Consider the following 15,015-nt stretch of genomic DNA (forward strand, 5'->3'; position numbering starts at 1 on the left):
ATATTTATTATTAGGGTGGAATCCTAGGCCCTCATCTTTTTGCGGTTTATACAGATGAATTAACAAATTGACTAAATGCATGTTTTGTAAGCAAGTGAATTTTGACGTTCGATTAATTTTTCACGTCATCTGAGATACATATAGGCCTATGCAGCAAAAGTCACAGCTAAAAAATACTATTTGTAAGATTCAGGTTATGAGTATTTTGCTATACCCGTAACTTTTTTCAATAAGGAAGCTTTGACGAGATCATAAAATTGATTACACGAAATATGATTGAAATTGTACAGAAATGCTAGAAAAGGACTCGACTAATAGCGGTTGTCTCTTTTCTTGCGTTGTCGGGGCTGCATCATATAACAAATGCGTTCCACATTTGCATTATTAGCAAGGATGCCAGAGCTTGGTTTTTCCACCTAGATCTGGGTTTTTTTGACCACATCTGGGTTTTAAGTTTTTTTTTCAAATTTAGGTAAATCTAGGTTTTTTTGGTTTTTAACTTTGTACAGAGCTTGCATGGTGTTAAGGCACTGAGATCTTCGATAAATGGTCCACACTGCAACACAAAAATGATAAGGTACCGGTAATGTTTTTTGCATCAGCTACTGCAGTCAATGAGGTGCAGGATGCTGAAGAAATGATCAAACTTTATGAAAATATGGATGATTAAAAATTGGAGTAGCCTAGTACAACTATTTGTCTTACTGAACATTTATGTATTGTGAATTTGAGTTATTCTTTTCAACATCATGTTCAAATGAAAAAGGCTAAGCAGGGTTTATTGCTAAGAACCAAGTTACCGTAGTTGTACACCAAACTGTAAGCAGTAAGCAGGCATGATGATTCTCTTCAGCCGCAGTCTACAACTCACACAGCAAAAAGTTTAGTTCAAAAGTCAAAACTAACCTTAATGGCTAGCCTATACACTCATACAGTGGCGTACGCAGGATTTTCTCAAGGGGGGGGGCCATTAACGGTAGCGTAGCCAGGAAATTTGGAAGGGTGGGTTTGACGACCGGCGGGCGAAGCCCGACGGCGTTCTCGCCTAAGACGACACCCAGCGGGGGGGTCTGGGGGGTCTCCCCCAGAAAATTTTGAAAAATTACTTTGAATTTGGTGCATTCTGAGAGCATTTTCAACAAAAATGTGAGTATGAATATTCCTGTAAAATGGTGGTGTCAGGTGGCATAGCAAAAGGATAAGATCATGTTTTCTTCGGCATTTTTCGGAAATAAAGCTAAGTCTCTACGTTTTCTTGTTGCTAATTCCTGGCTGAGATGTTTGAATGTTTGGTATTGGCAAAACTCGCTCTTTTAATTCAGTATTGTTTACAATTAGGCAAGTTTTTTTTAGACTGAAAGCATCATTCCCAAGCATAAAGAGATTGAAAGCATCATTCTCAATATCGTGACGTCACACAACATCTTAAGGGGGGAGGGGCCATGGCCCAATGCCCCCCCCCTCTGCGTACGCTAGTGCACTCATACATCTAGTCAGTTTTAGAAATTTTGGTTAAACACACACTGAACCTTGCTAGCTAGACGCTTTACCATAAAGGTAATTTTGAACCAAAATCTTTGCTGTGAGCCCATATAGGCCTACCAAGCTCTTGTTTTTGTATATAGTTATATTACATCATAACTACTGGTACCATACCAACATAAGCATGTAGCCTATATTGTATAATTATATACGTGTTACTATTTGTAGCTTTCTGAGGCTTCTGTGTAATGATTTAAAATGGTGATAAAAGCACACCCAGGTTTTTTTAACCGCTTTACTACATATTTTCTGGACCTGGTTTTTTTTGCCTCATTTGGGTTTTTTTTAGCACCCAATCTAAGTTTATTGGAAATTTGTCGCTGGCATCCCTGATTATTAGTTATAGCCTATTGCGGAGGACGAATCGCAAGTTTTTTGACAGTTCACTAAGATCATCTACGGTTCCACAACGTTTGAAATATTTTGTCCATTTTTTACAAGTCTGTGGAGTCGGAGTTGTGGAGTGGGAAGAATTATGGCCTGTCCGGAGTCGGTCGTTAAAAAACGGTTGACTCTAACTCCGGCTTGATAACAAAAAACAAACAAAAATTGTTTGCAATTTTTTTCGATATATTTTTTCTTGTTTTCCGTGTTGAGCTCTACAGTACAACTTTACCAGAAAATTAAAGCGTTTGTTTGGGTAGTTTTCGAATGATCTCTATTTCAATTTAAAGTGAAATTAATTTTTAAAAAAATTAAAAAATATGGCAACCCTCTAAAGTCTGGCAACACTGAAACCGGAATCAAAGTTGGCCAGTTACAGTTTATAAATCGAGGAGTCGCACATATCTTGCCCGACTCAACAGCCGTGATTTTCCATGCGCCATTATTTCAGAAAAGGCGACTGTAGCCTATCAGTTTCAAGGCGCCTTTGCACAGGTTTGGTATAGATCGAACAGTTTAGCATCATCAATGGTTGATTTGGTTTTGAATCTTTATCCTCGGAATGACAAAGTCTTGACAGACTATTCCTGATAGTTTCGCATACTTGTAGAGGCGTTTGACGCAGGGGCGGTTACCTAGAATGACAGAGTGAAGTTTCCGATTGTTGAGGTGTTGTTGCCACGGAATTGTTTCTAGAGATGGTAGAAGTAGGGGATTGCTCATTCAAAAGGAAAATGGACAACTGGAGGGTCATCGTGTTATGACAAAATGTGGTACAACCATAGATATTTTACATATAGATATGCAACTCAGTGGTGCGTAACGATGTTTGAAGGCTAACAGCGTAGCTATGGCTGTATGCATTGACTTCAAACTTGGCACAGCAAAACAACTTTATTTTTAATATATTTTTTTTGTTTTTGTTTAAATAAAACTTTCTTCGTTTTCAAGTTGACGTATGGATTGCTTGTGATGACGTCACATTCTCGTTCCGCATGGACTGCTTTATGGAGATTGTGGCGATTGAAAACAAATCACAGTCACAAAGGGTACCTCTAAATACCTATTGTCAGGCATTGTCGGGCATTGTCAGGCATTGTCGGCTTTTTGGAGGGTTGTGGAGCATTTTCAGGGGTTGTCGAACATTTTCAGGGGTTTCAGGTATTGTAGAGTAGGCTAACTACTTTCAGGCATTGTTGGGAATTTCTATGCATTGTGTAGGATTTCCAGGCATTGTCGATCATTATCAGTGGTTGACAGGCTTGTGAGGCATTGTCGAACATTTTCAGGCATTATCGAACATATTCAGGGGTTGTCGAGCATTTTCAGGGGTTGTCAGGCATTGTAGAGTAGCTACTTTCAGGCATTGTTGGAAATTTCCAGGCATTGTCTAGAATTTCCAGGCATTGTCGATCAATATCAGTGTTTGGCAGGTTTGGTAGTCATTATGGAACATTTTCAGGCATTGTTGAACATTTTCAGGGATTGTCGAGCATTTTCAGGGGTTGTCAGGCATTGTAGAGTAGCTACTTTCAGGCATTGTTGGGAATTTCTAGGCATTATCTAGGATTTCCAGGCATTGTCGATCAATATCAGTGTTTGACAGGTTTAGTGGTCATTATGGAACATTTTCAGGGATAATCGAGCATTTTCAGGGGTTGTCAGGCATTGTAGAGTAGCTACTTTCAGACATTTGTTGGGAATTTTCAGGCATTATCTAGGATTTCCAGGCATTGTCGATCAATATCAGTGTTTGACAGGTTTGGTAGTCATTATGGAACATTTTCAGGGATTGTCGAGCATTTTCAGGGGTTGTCAGGCATTGTAGAGTAGCTACTTTCAGGCATTGTTGGGAATTTCCAGGCATTGTCTAGGATTTCCAGGCATTGTTGATCATTATTAGTGGTTGACGGGTTTGTCAGACATTGTCGAACATTTTCAGGGGTTGTCTAGGGCTAACAGCGTAGGCTAACAACCCCTGAAAATGTTTGGCAATGCCTGAAAATGTTCTATAATGCCTAACAAACTCGTCAACCACTGATAATGATCAACAATGCCTGGAAATCCTAGACAATGCCTGAAAGTAGCTACTCTACAATGCCTGACAACCCCTGAAAATGCTTGAAAATTTCCAACAATGCCTAATAACAAGCCTGTCAACCATTGATAAGTAGGTAAAGACCTTTTTTGGAGCTGTAGTTCCAGGACAAGCTGAAGTTTTATTCAATCAATCTACTGAGTGTTACCAAAATGAAAGTTACTGCTGGCTACCGAAAGCTGTGCTATAGCATTTGGTAGCCTAGTTATGGTGTGTACCAAACATTAAAATTGTCTTGGTTTGGCGGTTGGATCCGTGATGCTAATGAAGCTGTCTCAGCAGGGGGGAGGATGCCCCCTGCCCTCAAATTTTCTCTGGATGGGGGGCAATGGTGCCCTTTTAAGGTCATGTAAGCTACTGCGCAAATTTTGCAATATAGGCTAACAACTTCTGCTATTCGCTTTTAGCCAAATTATAGGGCCTATAGCCTACAGTAGGCCCACACAAATTACCCCGTGGACATATTTTATACTTTGCAGCAGATTGTGATGCTATGAATGTGAAATTTACCTTTCGTTTCTTGTTCAAGCTATTGCAATTATTCATCTGTCTCACATTTCGACTTTCATGGCTAATAGCGGGAAAACGAACGAGTTGCCCAGCATTATCGCTATATCTCATCCTAAAACTCTCGTCCTAAAATTGTTCCGGCGCCCCTCTATCTCAAGTTTGTAAACTGCCTACAACAAGCTTTAATGAGTCACTGGAAATAAGCTTAAATGATAGTTCCAACGATCATGAAACAGAAGTTGCATAACCTACGTGAAGAAAGATTATTGTCTTGATTTTTCATAGTAGGCTATTCTGTGAAAACTTGAAATATACGCCAAACAACATATTCCAAAGGAGCTCAAAAGCCACCACTCGCCAAGCCCAAACCGTACAATAATAGCCTACCATAGATACGATAGCCAAGCTGGCAACCTTGATTGTTGATTGTGTCCATAAAGTCAGTCGAGCGTGACGATAATTCCACGATTGCTGAGTTGCATATCTACATGTAAGATAGCCTATCTATGGTACAACTACAGCTTGTGGTTTACCGCCATATGTCTGCATTATACAGCGTATGTGATCTGTCCACGTGATGTGTACAAAGTGTGTATGGCCAAAATAAATGTATGGAAATACGTGATATCATGTTTATTTAATACAATTCAAGTCATGATAACAAAGCGGTAGACTTCACGCTGCAGTGGTAACGGTAGATAGCCCGCACTGTTGCAGTAATGATCTACCGATGTTCTAACACCCAAAACTTAAAGCAAAATATAACATTTCATTTGATGAGAACAAATTTACGTGAAAGCAAGGAAATCATTTTGCAGTTCTGCAAATTTTTGACTTTTGCAGTAACACTCCAGCTGTCCATGTCGCTAAATCAATGAAGTGAGTCATCCCGGTATTCCACTATCCCTATTTATTCCATTCATTAGGTGTCGCTGAATTGAGCAGTCCTTACAATGTGTTGCTTAAACTCGCACCTCGAGAATCGAACCAGGGCCACTTGACCTCGAAGCTTTTTCGCTCACGAAGCCAGCCGCTAACCAACTGAGCTAACTGGGCGGACATGCTTGCGAAGATTTTTCTCTGCCAGATACTTTACACACAGCTGAACGATATCCTATTCTTTGTTTAAACATTAAATGGATGAAAGCATTAATCAAAACACATGAAGGAAGTGGTCTATTAATCCAAGTAGGCAAGGCAACCCAGGCGTCATACAATGAAAATCCATCTGATATGGTCATCGAGGCTAACACTGCCTTTGTTTGCCACACAAGTAAATGTATGTCTACCAGGCTATATCCCAAAGTAATGTATTCATCTTCAAAGTCAATTATAAGTTCTTTTTTTAAACAAGGATTCTTCCACCACAGAAAAAAGTTTGAATATTATTACTTAGCCTTATTTAGCGTTTGCCGAAAAGTTGCATAAAAAATAAGATTCCGTTGGAAATATAAGCAAGAATATTAAAAATACAAAAAATGAGGATACTTGAGCATTTTCGAGTGTCGTCGGAAGACAATTTCTTCTTAAAATGAGGGAAAATCCTCATAAGAGGAAGTATGGTAGCCCTAACAGGGGTGGGCAGCCTTTTTGCATGCGCGAGCCAAAGGAAGTAGTGATAATGTGGAAATCCAATAACAAAAGAGTACGTAAACTTAACTTTAAGTATTTAATTCGTAGTTTGTCAGTATGAAACGTATTCTCGTATTGTCTTTTTTTTAGCTCCTTACAGTTTTTTTTTTGTGTCCTTTGAGCTCCCTCATATTCACAGAGATATCTTCATTTCGTCTTGCAACTATCCTTGGAGGAACTGATGGTTGTTCGGTTTGTTCTCTGGTTTCTTCGGTTTGTTCTCTTGGTTCTTTTGACAAACGATTTCTGCAACTACTATCAAGCATCCTTTTATACATTCTCCTTCCACACATCTTTTCTGCTGTCAGCTTTAACTCTGCGTCTTGCTTCAATCTTTCTTTCGCTTTTTGAGCCTATCTTTGTAAAGAAAAAAGACTTTTGCTGCAAAGATTTGCGAGTCTACAAACTTTATCTTTTCTGATCTTCTGCCCACTCAGACAACTCTATGACACAGTTCTAATGCACACATGCACAATAATTTACAATGAGCTATCAATTTTAATAATGTACTGTAGCCAGGGCCTCCAAGAGCCCTGCCGGGCCCCGGTGCAGATGTTGCTGCCGGGCCCCCCAGCGCAACATGTCGCGTGATATCTCACCAATCACAAGCAAAATTTGTGGTGCGCGTTCTTACAAAGGATAAATTAGGTTAAAGTAGTAACATTCCATTATTTTACAAACAATGCACTATTGTAAATATAACTTTAAATTCACAGATACACACTAGTTATACACAAAGATAAAATGCTAAAACACTACATAGTGTAAATATAGCCTCAATAGCGTTGTCAGATTTGGAATTCTTCCCTAATTTGAGGAAAAGTTTATAGCTGTTGGAAACAAAAACTTATATTTTGGATATTTTTTTTAGTCCTGGGCAAAGATCAAAACCCTAACCTTTCCTAACTCTAACTCTGGCAACACCTGATTGTAACCATGGCAACAAGTGGGTAAAATCAGCTATTTCGAAGATAAATATTGCAATAGGCTACATACTAAGGCGATGTGAAAATCAAAAAATTTTAAAAAATCAAAAATCGAATTATCACACAGGGTGACTATTGCTATGTAGAGTATTTCTGTAAAATTTCACGCAAAAATATTCAGTAACCTTAAACATGTAGTCGATTTTGTCTTTGGCATTTGTTGCCAGCACAGAGTTGCCAGGTACAATTTTTTTGAAGAAAAAACTTTGTTTATTTTTTTTTAAATTGTAAAAATTTCGAACTTTAACAATCACAACAACAATGACATATGATGCGACTGCTAGTTGCCCTTTTAGGTAAAGTCTGGCGGTGTACGGTAAGATATTAAACAATCACCTGGCAACCCTATTTTTGCTTGGTCAGCAAAAACTGATGATATTAAAGCCTTTTTCACTTCCATGGCAAGAGTAGGAATGCACTGTGCATAAGATGACAGTTTGGTTTTGTTGTAGTAATATGTATTACATAATCACACAACGCACTGCATTAATATTCGATTGTTTTCGCCGATTTACATTTGTTTTTTGACAGATATAGTAACTGCAACTCTCCAATGGTAGCTTACACATCAACCAACCAACTTTATATGTGCTTGTAAAACGTGCACAAACGAATGAAGAATAAAGACAATGAACAAGAAACAGTGGTGAATATCAAAATATTATACTGCAGCCAATGAAAGAAAGTCAGATTTCGTGTTTGCTTTCGGCAAGACCCTACGCGAAGCAATTCTCGCCCGAATGAAACCATCCCGTCGTTGATGGCCAGCAATACTTCCACAGTCGTTAGTGACTTCCCAAATGAGACGCTGCACAGCCTGAGTATGGGAAAGAAAATGAGGGTATTCAAACTTTGTGTTTATCAAACCCTTTAGTTCATCCATGGTCAAGTGTGAAGTAAGGACAGACTCAGTAAGCGTGGCATGGTCCCAATCAAAGAGAACAGTGAGCTGGCATCCAAATTTAATTTTGGTTGGGTAAAAGTGCGGACAGAAACATCACAAGAGTTACTGCCTTTGCGAATATTTTCTAACATGTTCACAGAAAAAGATCGCAGAGCGGAATCATCACTGAATACCGGGGCATTGTCACATTCAGATGTACCAAGTGCAGCTGGTTCGAAAGGAGAGTCAATTTCTTCATCAATTGCTGCAGAAAACTGCTGTTTTTTCCAGTTCTCTTCCTCTATCACTTTTGACTTCTTTGCTGCAGCGAAATCATCTCCTCGCTGTTGTTTGAGGCTCTTGAAAAACAAGTTTTCTGTGTGATTGATAAATGTAAAGAACACAAAATAATCCATGTAAATCAGTTCAGTTTGTTTTTATTTCTGACTGTCACAACGAAAAACAATATATACCAAACATAACAATTAATACTCTTTCGGACAAATGGCAGTAAAAATCAGTGATAGTCAAGAAAAATCTTCTCGCCATAGCACGACTAGCTTTAGTGAAAGCACAAGCCTGCCTTTACAGACGTAGAAATCAGAACATCTGAATCACTTTCCCACGAGGAAATGTTTTAGAAAATCGAAAAATCCTTAAATCACCTACTATCTAGAGTTGGTTGAACTACATCTGCAATGGTGAAGTGGGGTTGTAGAATTGGCAGTAACCCATTCTCCTTCTCATATGGCTCCATTCAACAAATATAACAACAGACCAACCCCAGTACACAACATGGGACATGTCTATGCATGACCCTGTTATCAAAGAATATACTTATAAAAGCCTTACATTTCATAGAAAATTACTAGACAAAAAAGTTTGAAAAGATACCGTATGTAAGAACTTACCTTTTTGTTAACTCTCTTTTGAAGCGTTTTCGTTGTCCTTTTGTCAAGAGGCCCAATTTGGTATAACGGTGCTTCTACTCTACGATAACGTTGGGAGAGGAGAAACCTCAATTGTTTTAGGAATGCAATCTTCATTTGAAAAGAGAATAGTTAGCTTTTTTCCAGCTTCCTGAAAAATCAATTCCTTATGAGTGCTCTGTCTCTGTAAACGTGCAATTAATTATTTCAACACATTAAGGTTTTGAAAAGTGTCTTCTAGTTGGTTATTGTAGCCTACGTGTACTGTTCATTCATGCAAGCTATGTGTTAGTATTTTTAACAACTACCCTTCATCCATACGAAGATATACGAGTTGGTCTATGTTTTATGTCACTACCAAGCTTAATTAAAACCAGTCAGAGAAAAACTTGCAGTAATAAAGTACTTGAGTATCACCTTCAACAAAGTACAGAATGCAAGAACATATCGTAGTGTTGGTAAATCAGCAGTGGGAAGCTCCTTGGAGGGTCCAATGACAGAAGAGCTTTCCATGCTTCTTACTCTCTTTTTAGAACTTTTAGGCATGATTTAACAGTTAACAATACTACCCACAACAAGGTCAGCTTTATGAACTAAAGATAATATGTGAAGAGATTAATGCATTTTTTGAAGAAAAAAAACATAGCCCACTTACAGGCCTACGGTACACAGAACTAAGAATTTAAGTGCTGAAAACTTAGTTGTCTGAGCCTTCCGTAACACTATGAACTTTATTAGTGTCATTCTCAAAGCTACATATAAAAAATACAGAACCACAAACAGCAACTTCACCTGAATAAGCAGTTCTTATTCCAAAAGACCTGATAATTACAGACACTGCCTCTTAGGCCTACTTTACACAATTTGGAAAACCTAGCCTAAACTAACTTTGAACTGAAGCCTGAATGATTATTTAACAACCAAGCATAAAATCATAGCAAACATTTCGGCTGAACACAACTTCTTATCTGAATTTTGCAGCCTTATCTTCAGTAATAATCAGCAATTCAGCATCTCAAGGTATAAATCTCTCAGCAGCAGACAGCAATCGCTCGCGCGCGCGTGTGTGCGGCACACAACGCGTTTTCCCCAACTAGCCATTCAGAGCACGCTATCTGGATCACGTGGATTGATGCGTTGTGATAGTATTTTTTGTGGAATCACCTTGCAAGAATTAGAAAATACTAACCTTAAAACGCTTACATGTTTACGGATACTGGATTTTATTGCATAAAACTTCACAAAAATACTCTACACAACAGTAGTCACCCTGTGTGATAATTCGATTTTGTCAATTCAAATTTCACATCGCCTTACTACATACTATCCGACATGGCTGACATAGCATTGCATATGTATGCATACAGCTTTACATTAACATACAATACCATTTATGACCTTGAAATCTGCTGCAGAGACTAGGGCAGCAAACTTAGGATGAATGCATTGCTATTGTTCATGACATTAAGAAATACCAACTTCAATATAGGAAATACCAACTTCATATAAGAAATACCAACTTCAAAATATTAAAAAATTTTTATGCAAAATTGAACTTAACACTCAAATTTAAACATTTTATTGGCCCCCTGAACGCAAAAAAATAAAAATATTGTTGTTCTAAAAAAGGGCATATACCCATGAGGGGGCCCATTCAAAATACAAAACTAATACTGTATTCATATAAAAAACAATATTTTATGCAAAATCGACCTGAGCACGCAAATTTAAACATTTTGTCGGGCCCCCCTCAACTCAAAAAATTAAAAATTCTGTAATTTAAAAAAAGGGCCTAGGCTACCCATAAGGGGGCCCCATTCGACATACGGAACTAATATAAAAACAATATTTTATGCAAAATTGTTGAAATCAATCTTTTTATCGAGTGAATTTAGACATTTTGTCGGGCCCCCTTGAACTCACCGGGCCCCGGTTGCACCGGTTGTCCCCCCCTCTTGTGGGCCCTGACTGTAGCCTACAGTGTACATAGCCTGGCACGTTCATAAAACTAACCACTACGTCTGTAGGCTTATCAGCATCAGTGGTTAGTTTGAAAAGTTTTTTCGTAGCCCTAAAAACACGTTAACAAGTTAGTACGTAGGCTACTGTATGAGAGATATGTACCATAAATTCTATTCGGCCGACTAGGAAAAAACACCGATTTAAAATACGGTCATGGAGTTGTGTTGAATGCTGTCGCGGGTCGCACAAAAGCTGCGCTCGGGCCGTAGGTTGCCCACCCTTACCCTAGTACAGTGCTTCCCAACCGGTGCAGTGGCGTAGCCAGGAAAAAATTTTTGGGGGGCCAAATATTTGATGAGTTGAAGAGAACGAGAAAGTGTTCGATTTAAGTCAAGACATCGCCACCTGGTGTGCAGTGGCGTATCTTGGTGGCTTAAGCAAGGGAAGCAATAAAAGTGGTGGGGTTAGAGCGTGCCGAAGGCTCGCGTATTCTAGGCAGTGCTGTGTTAAGCCCTTGGTGGGCCCCGGGGCCAAAATAATTTTGGGCCCCTTATCGGCAAGCAGACTTATGATAATATAGTGTGTATGTTAACTGCACTGATATGGAAAGGTGGTTCACTTCACTAGACTTTCTCACCAGTTGAGAAAACAATACAAATGTAAATAAGAGCAAACGCAAGTCTATCAAGTCATAGCTACAGTGCTACACTGCTACACCTTTGCTTGCAATGAAAGCCAAAATTGTTAACGATTTCTAAACATACTGGCAACGGTCATGAAGCGTAGGGGTCATTCAACCCAGATCTTATATCACATAGTAGAAGTTAGCATAAAAATTTGACATGCTTAATTGCTTATCACATTGAGTTCATACAATTTTTTACATCGAACAAGAATTGACAAAATTATGAGAATTTTAAATTGGTTAGTTACATTTGAAAGCAATTTTTTCCAAAAGTTACAATTGGCATTTGAAATTTCACTAACCTATTATTTTTAAATGTATAGCCATAACATAGCAAAACAGTTTAGAACTGCAAAAAAAAAGTGAATTCCCAAATGCCATAACAAACAACATTTTAACACTTTCACCAAGTGGTAATTATGTTTTGCCTTATAGGATCACTGGGGTGGAGGCTGACTTGGTGACCTCATAAGGTCTTTCGCTTCCTTCCTCTCTCACTTTTATGTAGTGTACCAGTGCATTTGATGTAATATTTTATAAAAAAACATAAACCAGTGATTGATTGATTGAACCACTCACCATTACAATACTTTCAAAAAGCTACCCAAGTAGCCTACCCATTCAAAATGCTAATATGAAAACTCAAGTGTACTCAAAACTCAAATGTGCATAATCAGGAACTTTAGTATGATAAAAACAGTAGTTACCAATCTAGTGATATACTTTCAATTCACAACAGAACAGTGTTAAATTATAACAGCACAGAATGGCGTACATGGTTTATTAACTAGGCCTACTCACACAAGATACACTATTATTAGAAACCTGTTGTTAATCGTGCTATATTTCACTAAAACATTTTTTTTATTAATTGCTTTATTTTTGGAACATTGTGGTTGTTGAATTTAAGAAGCACAATTATTATGAGCAGCAGTTGCTGTAATCTAACTGTTGAATTAACTTTACTACATGTAATTATTTTTTTCATATGCAAACACCATTGAACATGCTAAAAACAGCTGTTATTGGAATGGTGCATGGGCATGAATGCTGACTTATGTAGATGAAGTTTAATAACTTTATCACATGTTGCAACTACTTCACAGGAATCACAGCATATATACATCAGAAAATTACTATGAACTTTAACAAAACGGAGCAATATTTACAGTGCAACACTAGTTAAGAGGTTTCTAGGTAAGATCTATCAGCTTCATTACTCACTGACAACTTTGCAGTACTCAGAAAGCCTTCATAGGTTACTAGTGCTTAATGAAATGTTGTAATGCTTACTGTACAATAACTATCATACTACCTAGTTAAACTTTTATAACTTCATAAACAACGATCAACCCAGCAGTGTACAGAACACAGCAGAAATATAACTTATAGTAAACACAGGTCTATCAAGTTATAGCTTCATCTTTGCTTGGATTGGAATGAAAGAAATGAAATATAAAGCAGCAACGATTTGAAATCACAAACAAAATCCTGGCAACTGTCCTAAAATACTTATTTAGTTAGGGCAATATATGACAAAATATGACCTTACCCCAAAAAAATTGCAACAAAAGGTTTTTCAACTGATTTGATTAGTATTGGGTGTCAGTATTGACATATTCAAAATCTTAAGCGATCCAACTTCCGGAAAGTGGTTATTTTCAAGATGGCCGCCAAACCGTTAAAATAACAGGAAATTGACCATAACTCGGTCATCATATGACCAAAACATGGAGTTTTGGTGTCTATATCTAGGTTTTTATACCCTGTGAAGTCAATGAGACCATTCTCAGAATTTTTGAATTATCTGATAGCCTATAAATTGAATATGGCAATCCAAGATGGCCGCCAAACCAATAAAATAACAGTAAATTGACCATAACTCGGTCATCATATGACCAAAATATGGAGTTTTGGTGTCTATATCTAGGTTTTTATACCCTGTGAAGTCAATGAGACAATTCTCAAAATTGTTGAATTATCTGATAGCCTATAAATTCAATATGGCAATCCAAGATGGCTGCCAAATCAATAAAATAACAGTAAATTGACCATTACTCGGTCATCATATGACTAAAACATGTAGTTTTGGTGTCTATATCTAGGTTTTTATACCCTGTGAAGTCAATGAGACAATTCTCAGAATTGTTGAATTATCTGATAGCCTGTAAATTCAATATGGCAATCCAAGATGGCTGCCAACCAATAAAATAACAGTAAATTGACCATAACTCGGTGATCATATGACCAAAACATGTAGTTTTGGTGTCTATATCTAGGTTTTTATACCCTGTGAAGTCAATGAGACCATTCTCAGAATTTTTGAATTATCTGATAGCCTATAAATTCAATATGGCAATCCAAGATGGCTGCCAAGCCAATAAAATAACAGTAAATTTACCATAACTCGGTCATCCTATGACCAAAACATGTAGTTTTGGTGTCTATATCTAGGTTTTTATACCCTGTGAAGTCAATGAGACCATTCTCAGAATTTTTAAATTATCTGATAGCCTATAAATTCAATATGGCAATCCAAGATGGCTGCCAAAACAATTAATAATGAACAATAACAATGTATTTGTAATGGTTATTAAAAAACCTGGTGAATTTCTATATATATTTGAGTAAACTAAGTAAGCATAAAGAGTTCATACGATGTGGTTATGTACAGTAGACTCTTGACATAATCAGCATAAAGAAAGCATATGGATCAAGTATTACTAAAGCTCATCGCTGTCACTCTTGATGTCATCGTCTGTAATTATGTGATTGCTGTATGGGTTGACACATGAACCAGTTTGGCATGGTCCACATCCAGCATGGCATGGTAGCCCATATCTTCGGCAACTACAGTGAAGTGGACACGATATCAAAGATCCTTGACGTTTAATCACAACCGGTGAATGCATGAATGAAGAGGAGCTGTGAGCAATGAGCATAGGCTATATCTGGCCCGGTGATTGCCTTCAGTTTGTTGATGTCGTGTATCTTGGTTGAGTAAGCTTTGTCGGAGCGAAACTAAAGGTCTTTAATGTGTGGGTCAGTGTTAGCATAGCATAGTAACAATATTAAAAGAGCCGTGTCTTCACCAATTAAAGTCGTGCCATGTCGATGAGGGCTGTCCATCTGCCGTCTTGGCGATGTCAACATCTGCATCACCTGGTGCGCTGATCACATTGCAGCTTTTATTCCTCAGTTGAGCAGAAATTAGAGAAATTAATCCTTCCTTGTTGGAAGCTCGAGACAAAAACTGCTCCTTCTTTCCAATGAACTTGGTGTCTGCAGTAAAGTGAACAACCCGGTGGACGTTCATGCCGCGTCTTTGATGGGTATTGTCTTTGATAGACCGACCACCATATGCATCAAAGACCACCGTTGCTAAGCGATAATGACGAATGGTA

At 38.0% G+C, this 15,015-nt stretch overlaps 2 protein-coding genes across 3 annotated transcripts in view; one reads left to right on the forward strand and one right to left on the reverse strand.

Moving 5' to 3' along the window:
• The window catches only part of LOC145786178 (sushi, von Willebrand factor type A, EGF and pentraxin domain-containing protein 1-like), an 85,631-nt gene that overhangs the window by 48,096 nt on the left and 22,520 nt on the right, over window positions 1-15,015 (forward strand). The window lies entirely within an intron of this gene.
• On the reverse strand, window positions 6,920-9,301 carry LOC145786201 (uncharacterized). Its single transcript, XM_082597849.1, has 2 exons — window positions 8,947-9,301; window positions 6,920-8,394 (listed from the first exon to the last, which is right to left on the reverse strand). Exons 1-2 carry the CDS (start codon window positions 9,079-9,081, stop codon window positions 8,038-8,040), a joined length of 492 nt encoding a protein of 163 aa, XP_082453975.1. The 5' UTR covers window positions 9,082-9,301; the 3' UTR covers window positions 6,920-8,037.

This window comes from Aplidium turbinatum, chromosome 2, assembly GCF_918807975.1.
Source record: "Aplidium turbinatum chromosome 2, kaAplTurb1.1, whole genome shotgun sequence".
In the NCBI taxonomy this organism is placed as follows: Eukaryota; Metazoa; Chordata; class Ascidiacea; order Aplousobranchia; family Polyclinidae; genus Aplidium; species Aplidium turbinatum.

Bases quoted from the DNA above. Each gene is read 5' to 3' on its own strand.
- LOC145786201 (XM_082597849.1), bottom strand. From the start codon at position 9,081: ATGAAGATTGCATTCCTAAAACAATTGAGGTTTCTCCTCTCCCAACGT. The intron at 8,395-8,946 runs GTAAGTTCTTAC...TTGTTTTTCAAG, and splicing joins AAAAGAGAGTTAACAAAAAG to AGCCTCAAACAACAGCGAGG.